At 36.8% G+C, this 16,473-nt stretch overlaps 2 protein-coding genes across 3 annotated transcripts in view; one reads left to right on the top strand and one right to left on the bottom strand.

Moving 5' to 3' along the window:
• Positions 1 to 12,666, top strand: part of LOC306867697 (uncharacterized protein) — a 27,573-nt gene extending 14,907 nt beyond the window's left edge. The window contains exons 4-9 of one of the 2 annotated variants that reach the window (XM_079413524.1): positions 174 to 850; positions 1,825 to 1,899; positions 5,871 to 6,027; positions 7,140 to 7,201; positions 7,321 to 7,500; positions 10,839 to 12,666. In XM_079413524.1, the coding sequence (XP_079269650.1) occupies positions 174 to 850; positions 1,825 to 1,899; positions 5,871 to 6,027; positions 7,140 to 7,201; positions 7,321 to 7,500; positions 10,839 to 11,051 (1,364 nt within the window). In that variant the 3' untranslated portion in view covers positions 11,052 to 12,666. The remainder of the gene's footprint in view (positions 1 to 173; positions 851 to 1,824; positions 1,900 to 5,870; positions 6,028 to 7,139; positions 7,202 to 7,320; positions 7,501 to 10,838) is intronic. The other variant, XM_079413525.1, reaches the window with a different exon arrangement.
• Positions 12,249 to 16,473, bottom strand: LOC306867698 (gamma-glutamyl hydrolase-like). The gene is made up of 9 exons (XM_079413526.1): positions 16,114 to 16,473; positions 15,439 to 15,553; positions 15,309 to 15,359; positions 15,051 to 15,135; positions 14,828 to 14,966; positions 14,509 to 14,615; positions 13,817 to 13,907; positions 13,456 to 13,593; positions 12,249 to 13,281 (listed from the first exon to the last, which is right to left on the bottom strand). The coding sequence occupies exons 1-9, from the start codon at positions 16,208 to 16,210 to the stop codon at positions 13,160 to 13,162; spliced, it is 945 nt and encodes a 314-aa protein (XP_079269652.1). The 5' UTR covers positions 16,211 to 16,473; the 3' UTR covers positions 12,249 to 13,159.

The following is a 16,473-nucleotide window of genomic DNA, read 5'->3' as shown; positions in this document are numbered from 1 at the left end:
ATTTAACTGTTCATAAGTTGGATTGCCTGTGGGAAGAAACTGTTCTTGTGCCTGGCTGTCCTGGTAATTGGGGCTCTGTAGCTGTAGAGATGGCAAAAGTTCAAAAAGGGGGAGACTTTTTGAACTTATGTCTTCAAAATATTTACAACTTTTCTTGCTATATTTCCTCATAGATTACAGCCCTTCATCCCCAGAACCACCATCTTTGCCACTTTCTCTGAGTCAAAAGCCGACTGAGACAAATTTCTCTTCCTCATTGTTCATCCATACGGCCGAGTCCATCGACCCGGAGCAGTGGGAGAGGGATTCAGAATCGAGTGGCTTCCCTCTCCACCCCTCCTCCGGGCCGTCAATCGCAGGTGCTGAAGACCACACCTACTCCACAGCCACGCCCCCCATCCTCGGACTTGCCCGTCAGAACCAGCCAGAAGCCACAGCTGGGCCTGACAGGCGCCTGACGTCCAATGACCCGTTTGATGACGAGAGGGGCCGAATGGCGCCCACAGCTCCTGAAATCGGGCCCCTGCCCAGCCGGGAGCCCCTGCAGCCCGACGAACCGCACCAGGATGATTCTGATGAAGATGAGGATGAGGAAGAGGTAGTGGTTTTTCCCACCGAACCGGATGAGGAGGAAGAGGACGAATGGCGGTACCTCGCGCCGCTCACAACCGGACCCTCGTCCTCCCCCGCTTCAGAGCTGCCGCCCGTGGTGTTCACCGAAACCGCCTGGCAGGGGGCGCCACTCACCACAACTGAGAATGAGGAGGGAACGGAGCTTCGTCACGGCGGCACTGAATATCTTGCCGAAACGGAGCTGCACGACTCAGAGCTGTCCCAGGAGGCTGAGCAGGTACTCAGTGGCAGAAAATAACAAATGAATTGAGCTCTATAATTATATATTTCTTCTTGTATAAAATGTTCAAACACAGTGAAGCAGAAACCATTTAAGACCTTCAGAATTCAACTGTAGATTATCTCTGTGTTCCACTGAATTATATATAATTATTTTTATTAATATATTTATATATGAATATATATATAATTATCTTTAAAGAATATATTTAAACAATGAAAACTAAATAATTTTTATATATATATATATATGTCTAATTATAAATATATGACAAATAGTAAAGCATATTATGATATATGATACTATTAATATTAATAATAATAATATATAAACAGAATAACAAGAATAAATATCTTGTAAGAATTTGGATGAGCTTTTATCTTTATATTTTCAGTTTTTTATTTTAGCTCAAGTTTTAGTAATTGTTTTTCATTTTATATATTTTATATTTCTATTAAGCTTTAATTTATTCTTATTTCAGATTCAGTTGTAGTAATTTTGGTAGTTCATCTTAAACATATTTATTTCAGTAAGTGCCAAGACAACATTTCTAATTTTCCTTTTTTTTTTTTTTTCAGTTTTTCATCTAATTTCTATATATATTATATCAACTTTCGAATTGCAGTTACCAAAAATAATCGTTAATAGTTTTACCGAACAATAACAACAATGGTAAGAAGTAATGTTATGTAGCCTACTTTTTATCATTTCAACTTTCAAAAATATTGACAAAAGTTACAGATGGTTCTTGTTATAAAATTCTCAATTGTTTGTTTGGATGAAATATGTCGTGTCTTCATGGAAATGATTTCACGATTGATTTATCTGAGTGCGTTGGAAGAGTAATGTGTTTATAGACTTGTTCTCCAGGCAGCATGGCAGGTTGTCAGTGAGCGTTTTGGTTAAACCACAACAATTCACTGCAATCCAGTGACTCTTAAAGCACTCTCTTTGTTTCTCATTCCGTGCAGGTGATTTGCGTCGACTGGAGCAACCTTGCCGGAAAGGGCTATGTTATACTCAACATGACAGACAACTTAGACTGCGTAAGTGCTGCTTTTTCACAAAGCCCAACCCAGAAGTCTCTAGCTAACCTTAAACCAACCACACATTGTTCTTGCATGAGCAAACCACTTGCATTTTCTTCATAAAAATCTGTTTTTCCATCACGATTTGAATTAATTACTCTTAATTAAGGGTGTATGTTCCGCTCAGAGCCTGCTTCACCTACTGCAGCAGAAATGCTGAACGTTGCAGGAAGATCTCTGTCTCTGAAACATGCTGAGTGCACAACTAACGATGCTCAGCACAAACAATGACACAAGCTGTGAGCTCTGAGCGCATTTGTTTTATTAGCAGCCTGAACAATCCTCTGGCCTTTATGGAGAAGAAAAAAGAAAATGTGATTCTTAATCTTATGAACTCGTTAGCGGCACTGCAAAATGTTGCATTTCAAAGGTTAATCTTGGCCTACTAGACCTGTCAAATGTATTTTAGTTAAAGGAATAGTTTACAAAAAAAAATAAAAACTTAAAATGCCACCATCAGGCCATCCAAGATAAAGATGAGTTTGTTTCTTCATCAGATTTGGATAAATGTATCAATACGTCTCTTGTTCACCAATGGATCCTCTGCAGTGAATGGGTGCCGTCAGAATGAGTCCAAACAGCTGATAAAAACATCACAATAATCCACACCACTCCAGTCCATCAATTAGCATCTTGTGAAGTGAAAAGCTGTGTGTTTGTAAGAAACAAATCCATAATTAAGATGCTTTTAACTTTAAACTGTTGCTTCTGGCTAAGATACGAGTTCAAAATCTATAATAACGCTTCCTCCAGTGAAAAGTCCATCTCCTGCTGTCCTCTCACATCAAAATAATGTTTTGGACTGTTGAACTTGTAAACATTGCTTGATCTGTGCAGATTTCTCTTCTGATTCAGACAAGATGACTTTTTCACTGGAGAAAACAATATTTAGACGTGTTGAAGTTAAAAATGTCTTGATGGGATTTGTTTCTTACAAACAAATCTTTTGGCTTCACAAGATGTGAATTGATGGACTGGAGTGGTGTAGATTACTTGTGATGTTTTTATCAGCTGTTTGGACTCTCGTTCTGACGGCACCCATTCACTGCAGAGGATCCACTGGTGAGCAAGTGATTTAATGTTGAATTTCACCCAAAAACAAAGTCAGTGATCAGAGCTACTAAATTGACAATAAGGTACCACAAAAGGGGTCCATATGACTTACAGTACAAACCAATGATATTTAAAGCCCAACCTGTTTTGGTGCACCATATCTGAATTAAATTTGGGTCTGTTCTTTATATAAAGCAATCGTATGGCCTCAGTAGACAGTAAATGTAGCGTAAAGGTCATATTGGCTACTTGTACTGTGGTTTTCTGTCATTTTTGGATCTTGACCGTGCCATTACCCATTCATTTTGGTTTATTAATTGGCATAAAAGTGTAAAGCGATGTAAAGATCATAAGCAGAATTTGGTTTGAGAATTTGATGAGTAATGTTTGACTTCATTTTGAGATCTTATATATTTATTATTATTTTGAGTTGGTTTTATATTTTCAATTTTAGTTAAATTTGTAGCAATTATGTTGCGTTTTAGTAGTTTTTTTTGTTGTCTGTTTAGTTTCTATTTCAGTTTTACTTTCAGTACTTTAGTACTACAACTTACTAAACAAAACATACTAAATAAAAAAAAAATTTGAATTTGCCTTTGCAACTAACTGAAATATATCTGTACTCCCATGCGTAACGTAGGAAAAAATACATTTGTGGCAATGAATGAACTATTTGTTCCCACGACTTATTAATTCCTGGCCACGTTTGATCTATTTGTTCTCTCATTTCAGTAAATCGTGGCCACGTTGTACTTATTTGTTACCTTATTTTAAGTTAGTTAGTTAAAATGAGGGAATGAATTAGTACAATGTGGCCACAATGTACCAATATTAGGAATCTAATAAATTAATCAGTAGTGGGAATGAATTCAGTTGTAATTAATGGATTCAGTCATAATTAATCAGTCGTGGGAAGTAATCCTTAATTCGTGGCCATTATATCTTGTGTTTTGAGCATTTTTCGTTTTATTCAACAATAACAGCGCTGTCTTTGACTCAAGTCACTGTACAGTTTGAGACATTATTAAGATCTCTTCTGAAACTCTAGAGGCGAGACATAGGAGAAACATCTGAGATTTCAGCTTCAGTTCTCCATTGAATCCCACTGCTGTGTAAAGCGACCCTGTGATGCTTCATTGGCACACACTTGTCTGCATAAAAGAAGCCGGTTGTCTGTTGCCACGGTAACGCTCCAGTATCACGTAATTGCAGCATGATCACGGAGAACTTTCCCCCCACCGGCACTTGGCTCTGACAGCTACGCGCTAAACTGCGGATCTCCTGCGATGTAGCCCTGCTTTGAGCCCGAGCAGCACTGCAGAGCCATTGATCAGAAACCAATCCAGCCCACTGCACGAGAGCTCGGAGTCTCCGTCTGAATGACTCAGCGCTCGCTGTGAATGACCTGGAAAACTGAGCCTGATTTCTGTAGCCTGTCTGTTTCTGGTCAGAGGATGTCTGTTACTGAGCCCAAACGTAAGGTGGAGAAACATCTTAGACATGAAGTCTCAGTAACAGACAACGCAGACCTGTTTTTTTTTTTAGGTGGGTCACTAGTTCTCTGTCTCTGGAGGGTGTTGATTTGGCCCCATATTTAGTTTCAAAGAATATTTTAATTTCCCTTTTCAAGATTTTTTCATTTTTTTTTTATTTGTCATATACACAATTATACAGGGTATAACCAGCAGTGAAACCTTTCAATCATCAATAGGTGTTTTATAATATCATCATCATGTATTTGTATTTACTTGATTTTGTTTGCTGTATTACATTTCAAGGTGTATTGTCTGACAAATTCCACATAATTTATTCTCTCAATTTATTGTATTTATTTATTGACTACAGAATTCAAGTAGGGCTCGCTGCAGCCCACAAGATCCAGGGGGCGTGGTTGGATCCATATCTAGGGGGTGGAGATGGGTAGGTTTAGGGGTGGAGATGCGTGGGTTTAGGGATCAGGGGGTGGAGATGGGTAGGTTTAGGGGTGGAGATGCGTGGGTTTAGGGATCAGGGGGTGGAGACGGGTAGGTTTAGGGGTAGAGATGCGTGGGTTTAGGGATCAGGGGGTGGAGACGGGTAGGTTTAGGGGTAGAGATGCGTGGGTTTAGGGATCAGGGGGTGGAGATGGGTAGGTTTAGGGGTAGAGATGCGTGGGTTTAGGGATCAGGGGGTGGAGACGGGTAGGTTTAGGGGTAGAGATGCGTGGGTTTAGGGATCAGGGGGTGGAGATGGGTAGGTTTAGGGGTGGGGATGGGTGGGTTTAGGGATCAGGGGGTGGAGACGGGTAGGTTTAGGGGTGGGGATGGGTGGGTTTAGGGATCAGGGGGTGGAGACGGGTAGTTTTAGGGGTTGAGATGCGTGGGTTTAGGGATCAGGGGGTGGAGATGGGTAGGTTTAGGCGTGGGGATGCGTGGGTTTAGGGATCAGGGGGTGGAGACGGGTAGGTTTAGGGGTGGGGATGGGTGGGTTTAGGGATCAGGGGGTGGAGACGGGTAGTTTTAGGGGTAGAGATGCGTGGGTTTAGGGATCAGGGGGTGGAGATGGGTAGGTTTAGGGGTGGGGATGGGTGGGTTTAGGGATCAGGGGGTGGAGACGGGTAGGTTTAGGTATATGTAAGGTGGGAGGAGTTGGATCTGGATCTAACCACGCCCCCTCGATCTTGTGTTCTGCAGCGAGACTCTCCTCGAAAAATTTCTTGTTTTTTCATGATATATTTAATTTTGAATTTTACATCCCTACACACATTTTTGGTGACAATGAAAAAAAACTGATTATAATTAATACACATACACACACACATCACTGTATTTCTCAGTTTTACCATTTCAGGATAATGACATTTTAGTGATGGTTTGTGTCTTGTGTGTGTCTCACAGGATGAGTTTCGCATGGAGAGCGGTGACAGACTCCTGGAGATGCTGGAAAACACTTTCTCCAGAAAGATGAACATCCCACAAGGCTCCTGGCTCATTTTCCTCAGCAAACCCACTCAGCAGGACCACCAGCTCCTGATGGCCTTAGCCAGCAAGCAGGGTAACACACACTCAGTGACCTCTGTGGTCACATGTAATGTGAGGCTTATTGTTTAAATGAGGTGTTAGTAATTTGTTGGCTTTTCATTTCATGCTCTTATATAAAAGGATAAAAATAGCACGTATTATCTCTCACATCTCTGTGCGGTGCATTAGTGAGATGCTGTATCTACTCAGGTGAATCTTGCAAAGCCTGTCAAAGACTTGTTTGAGGTCGTGTTCGCAAAATCAAAAGAGTAAAATGAGTAATTATATTTTGCATTAAGAAAATGAGGACTGTTTTGGTATCTGTTTAAGATGTTTTGCATTCTGACATATTTATCATTATTTTCATGACAGTGAAGCCCATTGTGCCCCCAATTCTTATTACCAAAATAAAGAAATTAGGTTACACTTATTTTACTGTGTCCTTGTTACGGTGTATTTAATTTAAGTACTCCATAATGTTAATTAACAACATGTACTTACTATATAGTTAGGATTAGGGAGTTACACTTTATTTTAAGGTGTCCTTTTTACAGTGTAATTATACATTTAAGTACCGGTACTGAGTAATATTAATTAACTACATGTACTACTGTATGGTTAAGTTTTGTATTAGGGTTACTTGCATGTAATTATGCATAATTTATTGTTATCATAATAGTGTAACATATATAACAAGGAGACCTTAAAATAAAGCGTTACCGATTAGGGTTTGGTTTTGTGTTATTGCATGTATTTACGCATAATTTATTTTTATTACTATAGTAAGTTCATGTAACTTGTAACAAGGACACTGTAAAATAAAGTATTACTAGAAGTCATTAAAGTATTCATGTGATATGGTAGTATTTGTTGCACTGAATGTGATTTATGCAAATTTATTTAAAAAAAATGTGTTCAGAAAGAATAATTTTGTGGATAGCATTACTGAGAATTTAGGGGTAAATGTGCTTATTTGTCATTTATTACAAAATAAAAAGAAAATGTCACAATGCAAAAAATCATAATGGTCCTGAAATAGGCTAAATTTTCTTTATTTAAATTTTTTGATTCAACAATTCTTAAAGAATTAAGAATAAAAATTGTATTTTAGTCTAATTTTCTTTTCATATGTTCTTTTCGTTGAAGAAATTATCTCTCCAAAAGATGTCCTGTCAATGTTAGGGGAAATCAGAAGAGGTCTATATGAGGTGAGACTGTATGTGAGAATTTATGTAACATGGATGATAGTTTGTAATAAATATTTATTATTTCAGTTTATTATTATTAGCATTTATTGTAATTTAATTGTATTGTTATTAATTTTCAGATTGGAATTCAGAATTATTCGACCGTGAACACGTGCCACTCGAGGCCCAGTCAAATGCGTAGCGACTACGGGAAGCTGTTTGTGGTTCTAGTGATCATCGGATCGGTTTGTGTGCTCATTATTGCCTCTGGAATCATCTATATCTGCTGGCAGCGTCGTTTACCCAAACTCAAAAACATGGTAGGTCTTTGATACGGTGCTTGCTTAAAAAAAAACTAATGTTCTGTGGTATAGAGTCTGGGAATCTTTTTTTTCAAAACTGTGAGATATAAACTTGCAATTCAGACTTTTTTTCTCAGAATTGTGAGATATAAACTTGCAATTTATTATTTATTGGTAGTTTAATTAAAGAATTCATCAACTGATAAGAAAATAAATAGATTAATTGAAAAATAATCAATAGATTAGTCAACTAATCAAAAATATAATAGATAAGATTAGGCGACAATAAAAATAATCATTAGCTGCAGCCCTAATTGCGAGTTATGAAGTCCAATTTTGAAGGGGAAAAAAAGACTATGTTCTCAGAATTGCGACTTTATATCGAACAATTCTGACTTAATAACTCACAATTGTGACTTTATATCTCTCAATTATGAGAAAAAAAAAGTTTGAATTGCGAGAAATAAAAAATCTGAATTAAGCACGATTCTGACTTTATAACTTGCAATTCTGACTTTATATCTCGCAATTCTGACTTTATAACTTGCAATTCTGACTTTATATCTCGCAATTCTGAGAAAAAAAGTCAGAATTCTGACTTTATAACTTGCAATTCTGACTTTATATCTCGCAATTCTGACTTTATAACTTGCAATTCTGACTTTATATCTCGCAATTCTGACTTTATAACTTGCAATTCTGACTTTATATCTCGCAATTCTGAGAAAAAAAGTCAGAATTCTGACTTTATAACTTGCAATTCTGACTTTATATCTCGCAATTCTGACTTTATAACTTGCAATTCTGACTTTATAACTTGCAATTCTGACTTTATATCTCACAATTCTGAGAAAAAAAAGTCAGAATTTTGACTTTATAACTTGCAATTCTGACTTTATATCTCGCAATTCTGAGAAAAAAAGTTTGAATTCTGACTTTATAACTTGCAATTCTGACTTTATATCTCGCAATTCTGACTTTATAACTTGCAATTCTGACTTTATATCTCGCAATTCTGAGAAAAAAAGTCAGAATTCTGACTTTATAACTTGCAATTCTGACTTTATATCTCGCAATTCTGACTTTATAACTTGCAATTCTGACTTTATATCTCGCAATTCTGACTTTATAACTTGCAATTCTGACTTTATATCTCGCAATTCTGAGAAAAAAAGTCAGAATTCTGACTTTATAACTTGCAATTCTGACTTTATATCTCGCAATTCTGACTTTATAACTTGCAATTCTGACTTTATATCTCGCAATTCTGAGAAAAAAAGTCAGAATTCTGACTTTATAACTTGCAATTCTGACTTTATATCTCGCAATTCTGACTTTATAACTTGCAATTCTGACTTTATAACTTGCAATTCTGACTTTATATCTCGCAATTCTGAGAAAAAAAAGTCAGAATTTTGACTTTATAACTTGCAATTCTGACTTTATATCTCGCAATTCTGAGAAAAAAAGTTTGAATTCTGACTTTATAACTTGCAATTCTGACTTTATATCTCGCAATTCTGACTTTATAACTTGCAATTCTGACTTTATATCTCGCAATTCTGAGAAAAAAAGTCAGAATTCTGACTTTATAACTTGCAATTCTGACTTTATATCTCGTAATTCTGACTTTATAACTTGCAATTCTGACTTTATATCTCGCAATTCTGACTTTATAACTTGCAATTCTGACTTTATATCTCGCAATTCTGAGAAAAAAAGTCAGAATTTTGACTTTATAACTTGCAATTCTGACTTTATATCTCGCAATTCTGAGAAAAAAAGTTTGAATTCTGACTTTATAACTTGCAATTCTGACTTTATATCTCGCAATTCTGACTTTATAACTTGCAATTCTGACTTTATATCTCGCAATTCTGAGAAAAAAAGTCAGAATTCTGACTTTATAACTTGCAATTCTGACTTTATAACTTGCAATTCTGACTTTATATCTCGCAATTCTGACTTTATATCTCGCAATTCTGACTTTATAACTTGCAATTCTGACTTTATATCTCGCAATTCTGAGAAAAAAAGTCTGAATTCTGACTTTATATCTCGCAATTCTGACTTTATTTCTCAGAATTGCAAAGTTTGACTTTATGACTCGCAACTGCGAGTTTATATCACGCAATTCTGAGAAAAAAAAAGTCAAAATTGTGAGATAAAAAGTTGCAATTACCTTATAAATTTTTTATTCAGTGGCGGAAACGGGCTTCCATAGTAAACACACGCAAATCACCACAGAAAAAAGCAGACCGTTTACTATTAATATTTTTTGAAAAACATCTTACATACTCTTAGAATAAAACGGACTAATATGTAAATCTCTTTAAATAAAGAAATGGCTCTGTGGTTTGTCTGAGAGGTTGCAAATATTCATTATTCAGTCTCCTTCACTACAGTGGTACTGATACAGGCTAACTGCTAAAACACTTTGGTTAGAGTAACAAAACCATGCCTATTTTTTAAAGGGGATAATACATAGCTAGATCTTAAACAGTGGATCGTTTAGCATTGTTATATATCACAATATTGCCCAGTAAATCTGCTCGGTGTAAAGAATTAAGCCATTATAGTAACAGATCTTACAAGCTGCTTTGAAACAATGTGTATTGTGGAAGTGGCCGGGGATCAAAGAGCTGCCACAGGTAATATTTCCATATATGATTTTCTTTTATTTGTAGTGTGAGGGCTTACAGTTTAATGCAAATCACTGTATATATTAAATCTACAGAAATCAATTATTAAGCCATATCTTATTTGAGTTATCGAGTTTCAGTTTAACTTTCATCCGAGTTCCGTAGTGAATGTAGACATTTTATAGGCTATTATTTTATGTTTATGTGATTCAACTTAAGATTGCGTTGGAATGATTAACGCTTACTGTATCAACATAGCGTTAATCAAAAGCATACAGTAGGTATCCATAAGGGCTAAGGCATCTATTAATGTCTGCAGGAAATACCTCTGTTTTCTAAGGCTGAAAAGAGCTTGTTTTTCACACCGGCCATGTATAGGGCTATGGCAAATGATGTAAAGTGAGCCTTAACCACTCCAACGCGATCTGAAGTAGAATAATAGAAATATTAAATAATATTAATGTCAATATTCACTATATTATCCAGTCTCCGCGGTAGCTCCCGTGACCTAAATTCCCAGAATGCATTGCAGCTTTGACGACACATTCCCAGACTCTATTGACAAATTATGTTGTCAACAGAACTCGTACGCGATTAATGTGCAACTCGAATTCTAATTACTAACCTCAACGTTCTCTGAATGACGTTTCGGGTTCGAAACGATTTACTGTTTGTCTTTGGTTTTGTCTCTTCTGCTTTACTGCACGTCCGAAGTCGAGAGGCGAAGAACTGAACTTTGTGGAGAACGGTTGCCATGACAACCCCACACTGGATGTAGCAAGCGACAGCCAATCAGAAATGCAAGAGAAGAAACACAGCGCCAATGGGGTGACGGTGGGCGGGGACGGGGGAAGCGGTTGGCACGTGCTCGTCAATAAGCCCGGGAAAGACGAGGAAGACAACCAAGAGGAAGACACGCACCTTTAATCCCGGGAAAACAATCAGAAAAACACGGCATGGGAAAGCAGTATCGCATTACAGACTAAGAAGGCACAAAACATGTTCAAGCTTTTTCGAAACATCTGCTGTATAAAATGTGATGTCTTTTGGCTTGTATGACATTTTTCTTTATCTGCGGTATTCAGACGGACTAAAAAGTGCTTTAAAATGCGGCTTGTATGATATGGGACAATTTACAGTGCAGAATTTATTTAAATCGAATGTGTCAAACAATCAGATTTTATCATTTAAAATCAGTTTAAAATTTCTTGGAACATGGTTTCTTGCACTGTTAAAGCAATGGTTCAACCCAAAATGTGAAATATGTTGTTTATCTCACACATGTCCTTCCAAATTTCCAGCTACTTTTTCTGTGGAACCAAAAAAAAAAAAGAATTTTGAAGTATCTTCAGTTCGTTTCTATACAAAACGGTTCATAGTGACCACCACCAAGAAGAAAAAAAAAACAAGTGTGATAAATTCCAGTATTTTGTTTTGTAAGATACCGATGACCAATGGTAGAAAATTGACGCGATCTTTAATTCTTTTTTACAGAACTAAAGATTCTTAAAATCTCGTTTCATGGAAAAATGGCATACAGGTTTGAAACGGCTTTAAGGTAGTTAAATGACTAAATTAATTTAATTTTTGGGTGAATTACAGTAAAAAAAAAAAAAAAACAGTAGTGTTCTTGAAGACAGATAAAGAGATTGTACCAAGGTTTTTTTGATGTTGTTTTCTCAAAGATGTAGACACAGTGTATCTCTAATACACTATAATCAGTCATTCTCGGTTTTACTTATTTCAATGCAAGTATTTACAGTTAAAGCAGGCTGCATATTGTGTTTTACATGCTGAATGCTGGATGGACGCCTACCTGCCTTGCTTTATTGTGCATCGGAATGGCTGCTCCGTACTGGATTATGTCGCTTTTGTTAAGGTTTTTTATTGCACCTTTAACGTTGCTCAGCACCAATGGCCTCCAAAGCATAACCAGATTCTCCTTACAAAAGAATCGTGTCGAATGGAGCTAGCCAACGATTTCTTTAATGTTTTCAGTGCGCATTGAACTTGTTCAATCTTTTAATCGCAAAGCAAACAGTGATAAAAAAAAGTGTCAAATTAGCTATCATAGTGATTATCTTGTTTATGGTACAGTATATGTGTCAAAGAACAATCTTAATTGTCGCCATAGAAAGGCTTTTCTTTATTCATTTCAAGTGCATGAAACAATGTAGTATAAGTCTATGCACATGTCAGGGGTCAACTGATTGTACACAATTTAGCAAACATGACCGTTCATGTTTAACAGATTTAAATGGTTAGTAGCCTACTCCAGAACGCTCTATATAACGTACATGCATTTTTGTTTATTTATAAAGCCTTGACTTAGGAGAGTTTGACTCCAGTGTAGAACGCTGTTGAACGCTTCTGTTTTGTACCTTTGTGTCCTGGTACGAGAGCTATTAGCAAATTTGCACTTTTTCCCATTTTGATTTTGTACCTCAATCTGCTTTATGTATCTGATTGTAAGGAGATTTAGGTCTCGTTGTTTTTCTGGTAAATCCTCTTAAAAAAAGCAAAATAAATGTTTTGAGAAGTCTTGTCCGACCCTTCTTAAACGCACCATTAGTGCATTAGTTCACTACTGGGTAGTGAATGAATTAGGCTACTATATACACAATTAAAATATTTAGGTAGGTTGTCCAGTTAAAATAACAGTTTAAAGCTTAAATCTATATTTTATTTTCTCTAAAATTGACAAATAGAACATTTTAACATTGCATTGGTCATGCTATTGAACCCCGTGAAACATTACAATGTTTAACTTCTGAACGATGGCACTAGAAGATACATATTATATAATATGACTTCTGAATTGGATATAACTGTAACAATACATTCAGTCATGATGATTCTAACACTTCACATCTACATCCAGAATCTACAATCAAGAGCTACGTAAGTGAGTCACAATCATGAATGTTACAATTATGCAATCCAAACATTAAGTTTTGGTAAACTTTGAGGAAAGAAATAAAAACGATACTTAAATAAATAAATCATTTTTCTGCCACAATGAATAGGGTGAACACTCAATCGAAGTAGTAATTTTGAAGAAAGATGCTGTTCAGGCCTTTGAAGACAGGCTGGTAGTTGTAAATCATAGCTTTTTCTTCTTCACTTTGCGAAGAAAACCGATGATGGTTTTTCATTGCTGAAAAAGAAAATTAGCAAATAAACGCATAAATTAAGTGGTCAAAAAGACTATAATGTTGACGTTTTTCGAAACAAACCCAAGGATTTAACACCAAGTTAAGCAAAATTAAAAGGGTTAACGAAAGCCAAGATGAGAGATTCTCATGCAGTTTCCATTTTTAAGATGACCCACCTTCAGAAACAAAGAAGTGGGCAGTGTAGAAAGTGGCTTTGATGGCTGAGAGCGTGTGCACCATACCGGCTTTCTCAATCCACTCAAATGGGCTTTTCTCTGGGTGCCATTGAACAGCATAGAAGGGATATCGATATGCTACAGGATATATGACAGAGGTTTATGAAACACTTTTGGATATAATATGCAAGTATGAAAATTTGAACAAATCAACACCTACATGTAAAACCGACCAATTAACTCACAACAGCACAGTATTATGGGTGAATTCAATTGAATGTAAAACTGCTGATGGTGGGACTGCCTGAATGATGGGTTACATCACACATATACACAAAGAGATGCTCTGCAGCATTCATACCCTCCATGGTGGAAATGAACTCCTTCTTGCCATCTGTGTTTGTTGTTAGGACTCGATAAAAACGCTTAAGCTTGGCATTGCTGGTGTAATTCTGTAAGAGCAAATCATGTTTAGACAACTCAGAAAAAGAACGAAAAAAATGCAGTGTTGGGGGTAATGCATTACAAGTAACTTGAGTTGCTTAATCAGATAACCGTTTTTCAAATAACTAGTAAATCAATGCATTACTTTTAAATTTACAACAATTATTTTTTCAAATAAGTAATGGCAGTTACTTTGTTTTCCCATTTATTGACTGATAGCTCACCTGTACATTGTGTACCCCGTCTAAACATGATATTTAGTTTAGTTCTAAACTAAATGTGAACATGCATTTACTCATCTCACCTACAAAAACAAATTAAGCATTCCTCTAAATGAATAAAAACAGAACTGCAAACTCAGAATTGATGCAAACATGCAATAATAAGTAACGCAATTAGTTACTTTTTAGGGAGTATGCAATATTGTAATGCATTACTTTTAAAAGTAACTTTCCCCAACACTGCTGGCCAGTAGGCATAAAGTACCACCATGAGAAATACAGAAGTCATTGTTTCTGGTTTTGATGGCATTCCATTGTATGCATTGTGAAATTACTTCTGTAAAAAATTCTCATATGCATAAAAATGTTTATTAAATAAAGCTCGTACCTGCATGGACAAGCTCCAGCTGTGGAAATTAGACGTGATGTTTTCTTCTGACAGAGATTGAAGAACATCCTTGGGAAACTTCTTGAACAACCTGCTGTTTTGAGCTCCTGTAATTAAGCAAAATCATTGACCAAACATCAACTCATGCTTATATAACTCAATGCTTATATAAACTTATACATAGAAGTATGCACTGTTACATGTTTCCACCCATTAATGTCACTTCAAATAATTGTAAAGAACAACAGTGCTGTATTACTAGTAAGAATTTGCCATTCCAGTATGTGACACATTTGGAGAAAAACACACTGTTACCAACCCGGGCTGAATGTCAGTGGCAGGGCGACTGCTTTGGTGTCAGTCAAGGTCAACAAATTCTTATTGCTGGTCAGAACCGTGAGCTGCTGGAAGCCCTGACAGGTGCCCCAGATCGGAAAATAATCCGAAGCATCATTAGCCTGTTGTGGTTAATAAAGAAGAACCATCAATGCATATTCAGATCAATTAAAACTAATTTTCACGTGACGATTTTCTCAACTTACCTTTATTGCAAGTTCATAGAAAATCTTCGCCGCTTTGGTAAACTGAGACTTTTCGATGTCCACATTCCCACCAGGAAGCAGCAAACTAAGCAGTCAATTAATATAAGTATGAATAAAAACAGCAGTTTTGGAACATGTTATCTGGTTTCTAGCTGGTCTATCAATTGGTTTGCAAGTTGGACCAAATATAAACCAACTTCCATGTTACAAATACATCTACCAGCTTAGGTAGGTGTCAACCTAGTCAAAAACACTCACCCATTTATTGCGCTGAATAGTTTTTCATACTCCTCCTCCGTGCGATTTATGCTGCAAAACAAACATAATTACCTTTATGTTTTCTTTCTTTCTTTTTTTAATTATAGCATGTAGCTTGTGTTTAACATACTGAATTGGTACAACCCTTGCACCGGCTGACTCCAAGTGTTTAACATATGATGCAGCTATATAAGAAGAGCCCTGTGCATGAGGGTCGTCATCTAAGTTTTCCTGGGCTAAAATTCCTGAAATGCAAAAAGATATATATTAGGCATATGCATTGCCTTACGATAATTTTACTTCCAAAATAAATAAAACAGGGTTAAACGATGGTTACCACAAATTATCCATCGTTTTCCAACAATAACCATGGTATCTGTGGTAAAACTGTGGTTACAAATGATAACAAATCCGCCAAAAAAAAAAAAACATACACTTTTGGATATTAAAACCATGGTTAATTTTCATAAGGGCAGCATAAGGCTGTATTGCTATTTGTCTTCCAGACTAATCAAGCTGGTGTATAGCAGCTGGTATCACAGCCTCTGTAAACCATCAAACCTAACCAACTTGGACAGGTTAGGAGACCAGCTAACCACTGACTGCTTTAAGCTTTTTTGGGGCAAGGTTAGGTGGTCTTCCAACCATGTTTAAAACGTGTTTCCACGACAATGCTGTTAAAAAAAATAATCCAGAAGAAACGAGAATGTTCTGGAGAAGGATGCTGCGATTAAAAATAAAAATCCCAGTGAGCAACATGACATCGCAAGAACACGAGATGCATCATTTATGATTTACCTCTTACCGATAATTGGTCTGTAATTTAAATTACGAGCGCATGATGCTGGAAAACCGCATAGAAAAGCGGCAAACACCGCGAGCACGAGCACCTGGCGATACATCCACCTCAGGTAGCACACCAAAGGACGAAATAAAGGAAAGCTCCTCGATGTTATCTGACTGTAAAGAAGGCAATGTCAGCTCCACAGGCGATGTCAGGCTTTTTAACGAAAGCTGCACCCGTATCCGCGTATCCGTAATCGTCACGTTAACCGAGCGGCGCGTGAATTACCGAGATCTTTATTGAGGATCAGCTCTGATAAATACACATTCCAATGAGACAAAACGAACAGTCACGGCTGGCCCCGCCCACTCGAATCGTCAC

The sequence above is a fragment of the Barbus barbus genome, assembly GCF_936440315.1.
Source record: "Barbus barbus genome assembly, chromosome: 49".
Classification (NCBI taxonomy): Eukaryota; Metazoa; Chordata; class Actinopteri; order Cypriniformes; family Cyprinidae; genus Barbus; species Barbus barbus.
The sequence above is the reverse complement of the archived record's forward strand: the minus strand, read 5'-3'. Positions and strand labels throughout refer to the sequence as shown.

What these genes read in the sequence shown, in the direction of transcription:
- LOC306867698 (XM_079413526.1), bottom strand. Translation starts at nt 16,210, where the DNA reads ATGTATCGCCAGGTGCTCGTGCTCGCGGTGTTTGCCGCTTTTCTATGC. An exon ending in AAATTACAGACCAATTATCG is followed by an intron (nt 15,554 to 16,113) that starts GTAAGAGGTAAA and finishes TTTGCATTTCAG; the next exon opens with GAATTTTAGCCCAGGAAAAC. An exon ending in GTTCATTTCCACCATGGAGG is followed by an intron (nt 13,594 to 13,816) that starts GTATGAATGCTG and finishes TATATCCTGTAG; the next exon opens with CATATCGATATCCCTTCTAT.